Source organism: Filobasidium floriforme (genome assembly GCF_021052385.1).
Source record: "Filobasidium floriforme strain CBS 6241 chromosome Unknown HD553scaffold_21, whole genome shotgun sequence".
NCBI lineage: Eukaryota > Fungi > Basidiomycota > Tremellomycetes > Filobasidiales > Filobasidiaceae > Filobasidium > Filobasidium floriforme.
In genome coordinates, this window is record NW_025763642.1 from 512507 (window position 1) to 525288 (window position 12782).

Below are 12782 nucleotides of genomic sequence, written 5' to 3' on the forward strand. Positions count from 1 at the left end.
CAATAGCAGCATCCGTTCATATGGCCGACATATCGCTTGATACTGAGCTTGGAGAAGGCTATCTCGTGGAAACGGCTACATGCCTGATGAGGTGCTCGGCGTCATCCCCTGGTAGCTGGTAGCTTAAGAAACGCATCGCGCCTGGCTCATCATTTGACCTCATTATCACAAGCTCGAATGACCGTTGAGGGTAGGCTGATAATAGGCCATGACATAGCAAGTAGACACTGTGTAGTCCATCTTGATTAGCTGAAAATGATGCTCAAGGTCTTTAGGATCGTATGCATCAGACGTGTTTCACAAGAAGCAGGCGGAGGCGATCGATGGTTCTCGCCCAAGTCCCTGATGGTCGACTCTGAGTCTCGGCTCTGTATCCACGCGATTGAGATTATCGGAGCGGGTAGGGTCTCAAGAAAACTAGGAAAGAGATCGGGGACGATGGCGAAACATCGCTTCATAAAGTCAAAGACCTTATAGAGTAATACAACCTACTCTACATCCACATCATACCCTCATAACTCCACTCGACTTATCGAAATAATCAATCCCCATCATGTTCGCCTCCCGATTACTCCGAGCCATCTCCCGCCCCACCTCCTCGATCCGCTCCACCCCGACCTCGAACTCGACCTCGAGCGTCCTCCTCGGTTCTCGAAGATGGAACAGCTCGGACGCCGCTAAACAGGCTGAAGAGGAGAAGATCAACAAGGCCGCTGATAAGGTCGATTCCGCCGCCGAGGAGGTGACGAAAAAGGTTGCCGAATTGGAGACGCAGGTCAAGGAGTTGAAGGTGGGTCTTGAGAGCTTCATCGTCTGGTCTCCTACCAGCTGTGGTATCCCGACAGATGAAGATGAACTGACATGTTGGAAAACCCCGTTCGTGTTTGGTTCGCGACTCGTAGTCCGCATTGACCTACGGCAAAGCCGACTTTATCAACCTCCAAAAACGGACCGACCAAGAGAAAATCACCGCACGGGAATACGCCATCCAGAAGTTCGCCCAAGACCTCCTCCCTACCGTCGACATCCTCTCCACCGCCCTGAAATACGTACCCCAACCTATCCCTTCGGAGAACACCGCCCTGACGGCGCTCTTTTCTGGCGTGCAGATGACGAGGTCGGAGCTGTTGAAGACGTTGAGCAGGCACGGGGTCGTCGAGTTTGACCCGACCGGGGAAAAGTTCGACCCGAACGTTCACGAGGCCATGTTCCAGGCGCCTATTCCGGGCAAGGAGGCGGGGACGGTGTTTGAGACGCAGAAGAGCGGGTTCATGTTGAAGGGCAGGACGTTGAGGCCGGCTCAGGTTGGGGTCGTCCAGGATACCAGCTAGACGGGTAAAAGCAGGATGGACAGCATAGATGGGATGATAGAAGGACGAAGACATGGGAAGAAGAATAGAAAGAAAAGAAGCGACGGACGTACGGCGGGATGTTCACAAGGGCAAGAATACGACATGCTTCCTACAAACCCGTCGCCGAAACAACACCCACCTCGGGAGACACAGACATACATACACACTGCTTCGACATTCTACGAAAAACAAAACAACTCAACGCATCTGTATCACTAGACTAGACCACCACCCAGCCATTAATGATTTTGGACGCATATGATGGGGATGTGACAATCCGCGAAAAGAAAAAAGGGTTAAAGGGAGTGATAAGGCTATGGAGGTCGGTCCGATTGACAAGACGCTTTGCAAGCACTCGTAGCTTTCAACATGCGTCTCCACGACAAGGAAAAGTTCAGCACTCGGCAGGAGAATGACTCTTCAGCACTACCGCCTCTTCCTCTCGCTCTCACCTAGCGGTCGCCGTGATCGGCTTGGATGTGACGTTCTGGTGTTTCCATCTCAGCAGACAGGGAAGTAAACTCGCTCAGACTCATGATTGTATGTCTGCTATTAAGAGTTGTAAAGGTTGTAGGATGCTCGTCCTCAGAGTTCACCTGAAGGATGACCCTCCGGTGGCATGCTTTTGGAGCGGCAGCGTTACGTTGACAGGCTGCCTGCAATCAGCATCACGAGATTGGTTTTTGCAGGAGTTGATCGTGCTTGCTACTCTTTACACGCTCTGCCCTTGCGAACTTTGCCGGACAACCCTTCTCGGTACCACCTGCGGACCTCGCCGATCGGCGAGTGAAATATCTGAGCAGTCTGCTCAAAAACGGCGTTCGAAGCCAAGACGAAACTCGTTAGTACTGCAGGTAGGATTCTGTTGACAGAGTCACCTGGAGCTCAGGAACCAGGTACCTCTCCGATGTGTGCCAGGACCCGCGAAAACGATCCAACACAGTTGCTTGCCGATCAGCAGAGAAGCAATAATTCCCTTCATACGATCCGTGATACAGTGGCGCCACAAACCCGGCTCTCATCTATGTCGCTCGACTTCTCCGTCCGCGCCAACCTTTTATCTCCTTCAGCAGTGCGACCAGCACGGGAACAGCGACTGGTGCGAACAACGGCGTGTAGACCGCATACTTGTGCTCGTCCGGCTACGAAACAGGAGTTAGCCAACTCCAGCAACTAGCTCGTCATCTTTGATAGCGGGACCTTCGACTTACGAAGTAGAGGAGACCCATCATTGACGGGTTGAAGAACGCCTTGTTGGCGAGTTGGGCTGCTTCCCGCGCGGTCACGAATAAGTCTCTCAGACCTGCAGCAGAAGCCGGCACGCCGACGGCCAGCTAATGCGCACAAGCAACAAGTAAGTTGTTTGGAACATTCGGAAGGGGAAGATTCGGAGTTTCACCTTTTGTAACGCATTCACAGCACCCTCAACGTCGCTCCTGACTTCCTTATTGATGACCATCTCCTTGATCCTAGCGACCAACCGCGTGATGCTGATCAATGTCCCCTTGGCATCCCGCAGGTTGGATTCGGTAATCGAGCGCATGAGATTGACCTTTTGCCACTGTGTCATCGGTAAGATCCCGCCTCCGTCTTTCTGGTCGACCGTTTTGTACCTGGGGTCGAGAGGAGGCACGCCGAGAAGTGCGTATAGCTGGGAAGCAAAGTAGGCGAACGCGAGTTCGAGTTCTGCCAGCTCTAGACGCCGTGCAGTAGGCAGTCCTTGGGTGGTGTCCGCATTCTCGACCGCTGTATCTTGATGAATGACAACACCTCCGATCTGAGGAATTAGAAAGGCCGGCGACTCGTCTGATCCGTCGAATATTCTATGCATCAGCTTCACGGCATTGATAGAAGAAGCTGAGAGTCGGTTGTGCATACCGGAAGTTTCGAGCCTGAGTGGGCTATGTTTCAACGAAGGAATGAAGAGCAAGAATCGCAATACCGGGTCATTCGAGCTTCCCGAATCTGATTTCCGCCCCCGACTACGTCAGATAATCGTGACAATACCATTGAACCAGAAGATACGACTCACCCAAAGTCCACTGCTCGTTGTTGACGAAAGTCTTCATGTGCTCCTTCGTGACCATCCACTCGTCCGTCTCTGTCTGGATCGGTGCCGACTTGAGAGGAGCATGATACACGATCTGCGATTCGATGGCGAAATCATAGAGATCCCTTAGGGGTGCGAGATACGGCTCGAGCGATCCTGAAATGGCACCGCGACCGCCAAATCAACATAATATCCTCTTTCAATAGGAGTCTAGAAGTTGCTCACTGGCAATCACAGCCTCGACGTCCCAGTCAAAGGCTCCTCCTCCGAGGGTCGAATCTTCGTTCAGAAGCGAAAAAGCCAAGTTGACCCGTCTCGAGTATTTGATCGCCCGAGCTGGTCTCGGACTTGGTCTCGCAGGTACGAGGTCAGATAATGCCGTATAGATTTGAGCAGCCAGACCATCTGCCAGACCGGTATGAATCCACAGAAACGTCGTTAGCGGGTCTCTTCTGAGCTGTGTTGTCGAATGAGATATGAAACTGACCCATTAGGACATCTGTTGGTGCGTGCTCATAGGGCACCTCGATGATCAGATCCCCACCATGCTGCCCCGCCATGGAGATGTACGGTGCCCTCCCTGTCGAAGAATCGAATCGGAGCTGTAAAGCTAGTACCGAGGAAGCTTGAACTCAAGGTCCCGGTTCATACGGACCTCGGACAGACGCACATACCATTCTCTGCCTCGATGTCCACCTGATTCTTCCAAGCGAATCGCTCGCAATCCAGCTGGTTAGCGAGACAATATCGCTCGCAAGCTCCGGCTGTCCGACTGGCAAACTCCCGCCGCTCCTGTTGGTCAGTTATGAACCTAGGTGAGGCGGAAAAAACCACCGGTATCGACTGCCTGTCTGCCTAAGAAGAAGCTGTTCATGTCAAGCAAATTCGGGGACTAGCTATGAGGTTTCAAGCTCACATGCGAAAAGTCCATCCCCTCCACCTGGCCCGTAGGTAGTGGTCTACGTTCTATCGTCGTCGTATGCCACCAGAAAGGGATCCCGACGAGCAAGATGGAGAGGTACGAGAGGATGTTCCATAGTCGAGCTCGAGGTGAAGCGTTGATGCAAGCATCTATCCGACGTTGTTTCGAGCGCTCTTGCGACGGCGTCGCTACACCAGACATGTCTTACAGGACCTCAGGACTACTTGCAGATATTCTATGGTATATGAAGTGATGCCGAATGGTATACCTGTCGACCGATCAAAGCCGGTTGGATGATGAATCGACTTCAGTCTGCTGCTCGCGGCCTCCTCGCCGGATCGCCGGCCAGCGCCGGGAACCTCGACATATTTACTTCGAAACCTCTACGACCTCATCGAAACCACAACTATCACTTTAGACATCAATTTCTCACTTTCGTCATTCCCATCCACATCTCATCATGGTTCTCGGACGACTGGCTCATTATGGATTCGACCTGTTGGCGGTCTCGACGATCGTAGCAGGAATCAAGAAGACTACCGGTTTCGCGTGCGTATTCATCAGCTCTTATTAGTTCAAGCTCCTCGCATAGACCTTTTTTCTAACAGGTTAATGTTCTGCTCCATATTAGCCCGCAGACCGCCTTGATCTCCGATGATACCGCTCGATCGGTCGCCGACTCGTACCTGGGAATCGGAGAGACGATATTCGCCAGCCTGAGCGGGATCGCTGTGAACAGCCAATACTGGGGACGGGACCCCAACCCCAAGCGATGAGCTCCCGGCAGCTTCTTGCTTGACGGCAGGGAACAAGGAAGTGAAAGGATCTAGATGAAGAATGGACCATGTTGAGGAGCATATTAGAGAAGTGGGCGGAAGCAAGGGATGCTCAAAAGCGGACGATCCAGCCAGCTTCCAGTAGCTGTTTCATCTCGTGAGTTCCCCTGAGCAGTTGTGTCGACGTGATCGTGCATTGATTCTTCGAGCGTTGATCGCATCAGGAAAATGTTATATAACGATATGACAATCATATACACCGAACAACGATTGTGCAGCCGCATGCAGAAAATACGATACATTGCGATACCCCAGATTCAACCTTCACGCTGGGCAAGCCGGCCGTGTCCTATGGTCTTCCTTCTCCTCATCAATATCGACTGTTTGATGCTGACGGCAGGACAGCCTAACGGATACTTGAGCTTCCTTTCCCGGTCCGGGAATTGTCAGCGCATCATAGCGTTCCGGTCCTCGGTCGAGATCAGAGGTCAGGTATCTGCTTTTCCGAACAGTCGACAACGACGGAGCGGGAGGTTTCCGAGCAGTCAACGACGAGACGGAAGGTTCTCATTTCCTCTTTGATGAGCTGGGGGGTCCGCACAGGGGGTGGACTGAGGGAAGATCCATTCGCCGGCTTTCAACAAAGCAACATAAGCAACTACAGTACGAACAAATTTGCCACGTAAGACTTACCAGGCTCCTTCGGGTCCGAAGCTCTCTCTTTGCCCTTTGGCTCTCCATTCTCTTTGCCGCTTGGGTCCGGAGCGTTCTCTTTGCCCTTCGGGTCCAAGTCCACATCTTTCGAGTCCTGATCTTCCCGATCCTGTATGTTCTTTCTGATTTGACGTGGGACAAACATCGTGTATGCGTGCAATAGCTCATGTAAAAGAGGACGTCGACTGGAGGAGTGTGCGCGTGGCAGATGCAAGGACGGAATGTCATGGTTTCGCTTCCTGATGCAGCGTGATAGGGAAGTCTCCTTTCGGCCTTTCGTGGCCCTGACGACAGCATGGCATGCTAAGATCCTCAGTACAGATGATTTGCCATATCTCGTCTCACAACTACATCTAGATCTTTGCCTTTACAAATTCTTCCGCTTCCTTCCCGCTCCCGAAACCTTCGTCCCTCCCCTCGATCTCTTCCTTGGCGACGCTTTCCCCCTCAACGACCGGTTCCTTCTCTTCCTCCATATCCCTCTTTTGTCTCTCCCCATCCCCGAGTCCCGAAGCTGATGTCGATTCGTCGATCACGCCCCTCTCGAACCTGATCCCTCGTTCCTTCTCCCATCCGGTCAAGCTCATCGGGTCGGCCATGCCTAGGGGGCTCGTCCCGTGTACCTTTTGGGCGGTCGGGCGGAGGGATTCGGCCGTGGCAATCAGGGCTAGACGTCGTTCGTTGAGGACGTACTTGATCCGGGCCATGCTCTTGCGGCACTGTAGATCCGGTTCGAAGGGATGACATGCAAGCATGATATCGTGTTGTCAGTACGACTATTCTTCCTTGCCAAGTCCGCCAAAGAAGGCGGAAAATGCTTTGTTTATGCGGAAACTCAGACCGGGCGACTCACTCGGAAACCTCGTTTCGTCAACAACTCTCCGTCCAATGCCAAGCCCAACCTCCTCCGCTCTTCCCTCTGAGTGGCGAGGACGTTGCGTTCCCTCAAGAGGACGTACCACAGGATATGCAGGTCTCGGAAGGATTTTTCCCGGAGTTCGGCTGTCGTCCATGATCGACCTGTAGTGAGATGGAGTGAAAGGAAAAATAGACTGGTCAGACGCAAAAAGAGAGGAGAATGAGGGAGAATGATGCACGCACCCGACTTGAGGTTGCGGTCGTTCTCCATGATAGGTTCCAAACTCCCCATCCCACTCCCAGCCTCTTCAGCGGTCTTGGGCAGATTCCTCAGTTCCTCCAGCGTCAACCCCATCCCTCCTAACGGCGTAGGAAACTTCCCTTCCTCGGTAGTCCTGAAAAACTTCCAAAGCGGGTGAGAGGAGGAGATCTTGTCCTCCTCCACGTGAGGCATGGTCGTCCGAGCAGGAGGTCGGGTCGGGATGAGTTTGCCTTTTGGCGTATGGGTGGATAATGGGGAAGGGGAATGACGGGCTGGAGGAAGGCTGTACTGCGTGGCCCGTTTGATCGGGGAAGACTTGCTCGCTCGGGGTGCGACCGAGTTGTCGGCGGCGAGGTCGGGAGACGTCGATTCGGCTTCAGGGTCGAGAAGATGAGAGTTTTCCGGGGGCATCGTGAGGGTCTGGTGGTGCGAGTGGACGTCGTGAGGGTTATGAGGAGAAGTAGAGGGAGTTGGGTGGTTGGGGATCTGTCGACCGGGAGTGTGCATCAACCGGGCCCATGCGGTTCGGGGCAGGGCCACCAGAGTGCGGGTGGTGCGGGTCGAGAATGACATGATTCTAGCGATGCTATCGAAGAAGACAGAAGGGATTGAGGGTACAACTTGTCAACTACAATCGTGAAGTTGACCCATAGGCCCACAGTTTCATCTTTCTCAACTTGCAACTAGGGTCGATGGTCGAAACGATGATGTGACGCGGACATCAGACTGTTTTGACGGGAGTGATGAAGTCGCGGACATCTCGTGCTTACTTGAATGTCCGCAAGCAACGAGGGATGACTCATGTTATGGTCGATCGACCTTGTCTGATCATTCGAACGACCTTTCGACCACACCTTGTTTGCATCACACGACCTTCGAACAACTTCAACTTGTCCCATTATCACTAATAGCATCATGAAAGCGGGTCTGAAGAGTAAGTAACTCTCTGCATCTGCTTCGCAAGCATCTTTTGGTGATTGACCTCGCCCTGACCCGTCACCGCAGCGGTCGTGGTACTAGCATTCGTGCTCGCAATAGGGTTCACCCTCGTCATCCTTTCATGCGCATTATGGAATAATTGGCTACCACTTATTGTCGGTACGTCCCACATAAGACACTTTCTTGAGCCGAGAGCAGGTAGCTAACATTCATGTTTCGTCCCGGCTCGCCTTGTCAATCTCGCAGCGTTCACCTTTGTCCTAGCACCGCTGCCCAACTCGGTCTGCGGTCGATTAGCAGGCTCGAACGATTTCACAGCGGAGTCGAATACGTGAGCCCTCCATCCCTCATCTACACCACCACCTCACCCTTCCATATCTCACGCCGCTTCTCGTCGCCATCGTCTCACTTCGCTGACAACCCCGCACCTTCCCCTGTGTCATCCCTTATCGCCTTTTATAGAGCCTACCTATCCTTCGGCCACTTCCTCACAGGAACCCTCGTCTCCTCAGGATTCGCCATCCCCTTAATCCTCCTCCATTCAAAGCTCATACAAGGGCCGGCGTGTTGGATGAGCATGGCAGGTGGGAGTCTGGTTTATGGGACGATCTTGGTCTATGCGGGGTTATTTAACGAGGGGCAGGATGAGATGGGGTTCTAGAGAATGTACGAAGGCGGCGAGGGGGTGGAAAGGTGTAGTAGATTTGTTTTTATGGGCTGTGGGATCTTATTCTATTATATACCCGATTTCGATTTTGATGATCAGGAGAGAGGGAGAAGGTGGCTAGGATCGATCGAGCTCGCCGGACAACGCATCGAAGCCGTCCTCGACGACTCTAAGCCATAATGCGATATTATCCAGCAGCTTTACGTTCAACGCTAATGCCTGATCTCGAACTCGCGAGCGCACGGTCCTGTTCTCGATGGTACCTGAGGTATTGTACGGCTCCGGTCGATCGGTCCAATCGGCTGGGACTCCATGGGGGAGATCGGGTGTGTCTCCATGGGGGAGACGAGGAAGGTCGCCTACCCTTGGAGTTTCGACTTGCAAAAAGTCAAAATCAGCTCGATCGCCGAGTATGCCGCCGATTCGAGAACCGCTTCGAGTCCGGTTGAACATTGGGATACTGCACTAGTAGTGTCATCTCCATCGAAGCCTATGCCGTCATATGATCTCCGTCTCCGTGTCGCTGCATTTGGTCAGGGAGGTGGGTGGGTATCGGATGTTACAAAGCTGGGTCTAGCCTTTACATCAGGAATATCGAACAAACAAGAATCGTAGAACCGTTCGCATAGTATCTCCAGCCTCGTCCATCATCGCATCCCAGTCGGAGCCTATATCATGTGAGAAGGTCTAGCGTGACGACCGCGACATCCGCCTGTAGTAAAGTCAGAGTCGATCAACATCTGCGTGAGGGAAACTCAAAATCGACTGAGTACTAGACTTCGAGATCGTTGTACTTACCCATCGACAGAGAGACGTCGAGGCAACACCCTTTGCTTACTCGGAAGTGTCCATATCTATACCGCCGCCGTCTCTTAGCACAGACTTTAAGACAGCTGAAAGAATGGTCAATCGTGAGGGACTTACCGAATGACGCTTCCGGCTTGTGTGCTGGTGCTATCCCCTCTCGGTGTCGGCTGACGTACGCCTGTATCTGATTGTAGGCCGCATGTAGCCTCGCTCCCTTTTCCGTGTTTATATCCGAGTCCTTCGTATCAATAAACATCCAATACAAAACAAGGTCCAGACCCTTCCGTCGTTCTTGCCTTATACGCCAACACATGTGATGGAGATGGGACCGCAGAATGTTGGAAATGTCATACGACTGGGTCTTGAAACACTCGATCAACGAGAGTGCAAAGGTTTCTAAGCCTCTACCAATCTTTTCCGCTGTGATGGCTACATCTATCCAGTCCATCCAGATTTTCAGGTCCGGCTGTACTGATCCCAGATGATCCAACAGTTGTCCGCGGTAACAGTCGCATAGTATATCGTTGAAGCCGTATTGCCACAAGGGATGAAGAGCTGGATTATCCTGCTTTCTATTGGTACCGTAGCAAAAGTCGAAGGAGATTCAATTCGCTTCAGCCTTTCAGATTGCTGAGTCGGCTGCATAAGGGAGACACTTGCAGTTGCACGGCGATCTCTGACATTCCTACACCTGCCTGTTTCTTCACATTTACGTCTCGCCTCCAGTCTTCCCACAACGCATATTGATGGGGTAACATAGGATCTCTCAGGAACGCTTCGGCTTCCAAGAGATGAGGCGAAGATTCGCTGGGAAGACTCTGCATGATTGCGTCGGTGAAAGTCGTCAACGAATTGGAGGTAGCCATCGTTACGTTGCTGCCGCGGGGCAGGAAGTTCGGAGTTGTCGTGGAAAGGTGTCCAGCTATAGGCTATAGTATGTGTCTGTTTCTGGTCGTGGCTATCGAGATATCGAGTCTTTGAGTCAGTGCGAAAGTCTGCAAGAGTTTGTGTATCGCATGTATCGATAGTGTGGATGAAATTGATTTGATCAAAACCGTTCAAGCGACCAGCAGCCAGCAGCCAGCAGAACAAAAGACTCGCTCGTCGCGTACTGTTCAACATGGAACAACTCGGAAGCAAATCAGATGCGCAACAGACAGGCGGGGGAATCTGCGCTTCCTTTGTCTTGTCCCGATTCAACATGAAAGATGTTGTACCTCTCGTGAATCAATCGTAGTGGAAATGGACAGAGAGGCATGAATCTTGCGAATTTGCTGTTGTGCATCTCAATGGAAGGTCTTTGTTTGAACGAAAAGACGCAGCACCGGCTGATTCCGCAGATACCTCGCGTTTCGGGCTTTAACTAGCTCTCGTATTTAGACAGCAGAAACTGGATATACCACTGCGGCCATTGTTGCTGTCTCAACGGATGTAATCTCAATCTGCAGACACCGAGTCAGGCGACATCGACCCAGAATCAAACAACAGCAGTCTTTGAGGATACGGTCGAACGCCCGGTTCTTGTCATCACGTGATCGGATCAGCGGAACCTCGGATGCTAATGATCGGGAGTGAAACTCCCATCCCTCGAGATCGACCTGCCCACGACCTCTCCTTCCACATTTTGGGACCATTCGAGATGAGAAAATAACGATATCGACCTCGTAAAGTGCTCGACCCCGTATCGACTCACAAATCCGGTGTTTGAGACAGACAAGGTCGAGAAGGTGCGCACAATCGCAATCGTTTGACTTCCACGTCAGACTGATCCCGCCTACTCGCTCGCGTTTCGACACAACAGGTCAACCACAGCCCATGCTTATTGAGTCTCATGCGTTGCATCGGGAGTTGATGTATCAAAGCAACACCCCACGTCCACGAAATCAGACCTAGCATATCAAAAAATGGATCGCGATCGATCGGTCTCTAGCTCGCCCGACCCGCTAGGCGGCACGCCTCGGACAAGCACGCAAAGCACGAACCCGGACCTCGCCCGATCGCCGACTCCGCAGAGCTCGATTGACGATCCCCATTTACGTCCAGTCGGGAACGGTACGAATACCGATAGCTCGGTACAATTCATCCACACCGTGGCCATACCTCCATCGGGAGATTTCAGCCAGGAAGCGGAGGAAGAGGAAGAAGATTCTCGGGAATCGCCGTCCTTTGAAGGAGTCAAGTTCAGTTCGAGCTTCGGCCCTCCTCTCAGCTCAATCGATACACCGAAAAAGATGTCAAGCAGTAAGACCGAAATTCTGGAAGACGATTCGTCGCCTGGTAGAGCCCGTCGTCTGGAAAGCGATCGCCCTCAAGCACACGATCAACCGATCAGGAAGCGACGACTAGCCCCGACTGCTGCTTCGTCTCTACACCGTCCCGGTTCATCCTCCTCAAGAAATATACAATCGAGCCAGATACCATCTACCACTCTCGCCAGCAAGACCGACCTTATTCTTTCACACCACGAGACAACATCCGTAAAGAGCCAGAGACTGCCAGGCGGGAAGGGAACGCAGCAGCCTCGAGTACAAGCTTCATCCCAGGCCATGCAGCACCGTCGCGAACCGCCTCCGAGATCTCGGTCGGCACGGGTCGAAGATCGATTAGCTACTCGGACCGTCATGCCGCCTCGAGGACTAGTTCTACCCGGAGCTACTCCTAACATTGATGCCCCTTTAGGCAAAACTCCATATACTAGTAGCAGAATTAGCAAAAACCTGGGTCCAGCGGAAGTCGGATCGTCATCCTCATCTCAACGACCCATCCAGCGGAACATCAACACAGGTGCCGCATTACCCCCTATAACTCTTTCCAACGAGTCCTCCGCACATCATGAACAAGAAGAAGAAGAAGAAGACTCCATCGAAGCTCTACGAAATACCGGGCCCATCCGTTCTTCTCGCAAAGACGATCTCCGTTCCGAGTCACGCGCTTATATCTACGGACTACCGGGAAGTTCTACATTATTCGGCTCGGATTTCAGTAAAGCCAGTTTAGCGGAAGATGGAGAGGATGCTGGAGGGTTTGATCTAGGTGAAGAGTTCGGGGTGGGTATAGGGACGGCAACAGGAGAAGAAGGGGGGAGCGAGGAGGATAAGGACGACAGCTTGGGCTGCGGTTTGACTAGGAGAAGGAGATCTGGGTCGGGAGGTGAAAATACGAGCGAATTAACGCGAGGTAAGCGATAACCCTGAACGAGATGTATGGATTATACTGACCGCAGCTGCTACCTCTCATACAAAGATGCGGAACCGTCATCGCAAGGCGTCCGCTCGTCAATATCTCGGACCCGATCGATCGTTTCGGCTGGACAGGAATTATCAGCTTTGATACCGGATGTCACAATTCTCAATAGACTCCGCGCAGGAAGACCTCGACAAGATGGCCTTCAGACTGTCTCCACATCAAGTCCTCGGTCTGTATTAGTACCCTCGA

The 12782-nt window shown here is 52.5% G+C and overlaps 6 protein-coding genes across 6 annotated transcripts; 4 read left to right on the forward strand and 2 right to left on the reverse strand.

The window, feature by feature from the left end:
* Positions 1 to 553: 553 nt before the first annotated feature.
* On the forward strand, positions 554 to 1331 carry HD553DRAFT_344906 (mitochondrial grpe; the record flags this gene model as incomplete). The annotated part of the gene is made up of 2 exons (XM_046183044.1): positions 554 to 790; positions 903 to 1331. 2 exons carry the CDS (start codon positions 554 to 556, stop codon positions 1329 to 1331), a joined length of 666 nt encoding a protein of 221 aa, XP_046034144.1.
* Positions 1332 to 2306: 975 nt separating this feature from the next.
* HD553DRAFT_116537 (phosphatidylinositol-glycan biosynthesis class S protein) lies at positions 2307 to 4700 on the reverse strand. The gene is made up of 9 exons (XM_046176456.1): positions 4319 to 4700; positions 4077 to 4257; positions 3890 to 4012; positions 3628 to 3807; positions 3385 to 3558; positions 3231 to 3317; positions 2752 to 3158; positions 2564 to 2686; positions 2307 to 2494 (listed from the first exon to the last, which is right to left on the reverse strand). Exons 1-9 carry the CDS (start codon positions 4523 to 4525, stop codon positions 2375 to 2377), a joined length of 1602 nt encoding a protein of 533 aa, XP_046034145.1. The 5' UTR covers positions 4526 to 4700; the 3' UTR covers positions 2307 to 2374.
* A 49-nt stretch (positions 4701 to 4749) lies between these two features.
* Positions 4750 to 5422, forward strand: HD553DRAFT_317192 (uncharacterized protein). The gene is made up of 2 exons (XM_046180729.1): positions 4750 to 4873; positions 4956 to 5422. Exons 1-2 carry the CDS (start codon positions 4785 to 4787, stop codon positions 5098 to 5100), a joined length of 234 nt encoding a protein of 77 aa, XP_046034146.1. The 5' UTR covers positions 4750 to 4784; the 3' UTR covers positions 5101 to 5422.
* A 629-nt stretch (positions 5423 to 6051) lies between these two features.
* Positions 6052 to 7616, reverse strand: HD553DRAFT_352123 (mitochondrial 39-S ribosomal protein L47 (MRP-L47)-domain-containing protein). The gene is made up of 3 exons (XM_046183664.1): positions 6916 to 7616; positions 6668 to 6834; positions 6052 to 6533 (listed from the first exon to the last, which is right to left on the reverse strand). Exons 1-3 carry the CDS (start codon positions 7505 to 7507, stop codon positions 6168 to 6170), a joined length of 1125 nt encoding a protein of 374 aa, XP_046034147.1. The 5' UTR covers positions 7508 to 7616; the 3' UTR covers positions 6052 to 6167.
* A 118-nt stretch (positions 7617 to 7734) lies between these two features.
* On the forward strand, positions 7735 to 8620 carry HD553DRAFT_332377 (vacuolar protein sorting 55). The gene is made up of 4 exons (XM_046182061.1): positions 7735 to 7868; positions 7940 to 8032; positions 8120 to 8204; positions 8336 to 8620. The coding sequence occupies exons 1-4, from the start codon at positions 7850 to 7852 to the stop codon at positions 8532 to 8534; spliced, it is 396 nt and encodes a 131-aa protein (XP_046034148.1). The 5' UTR covers positions 7735 to 7849; the 3' UTR covers positions 8535 to 8620.
* A 2631-nt stretch (positions 8621 to 11251) lies between these two features.
* On the forward strand, positions 11252 to 12677 carry HD553DRAFT_344912 (uncharacterized protein; the record flags this gene model as incomplete). Its single annotated transcript, XM_046183045.1, has 2 exons — positions 11252 to 12524; positions 12571 to 12677. The coding sequence occupies 2 exons, from the start codon at positions 11252 to 11254 to the stop codon at positions 12675 to 12677; spliced, it is 1380 nt and encodes a 459-aa protein (XP_046034149.1).
* Positions 12678 to 12782: the final 105 nt, after the last annotated feature.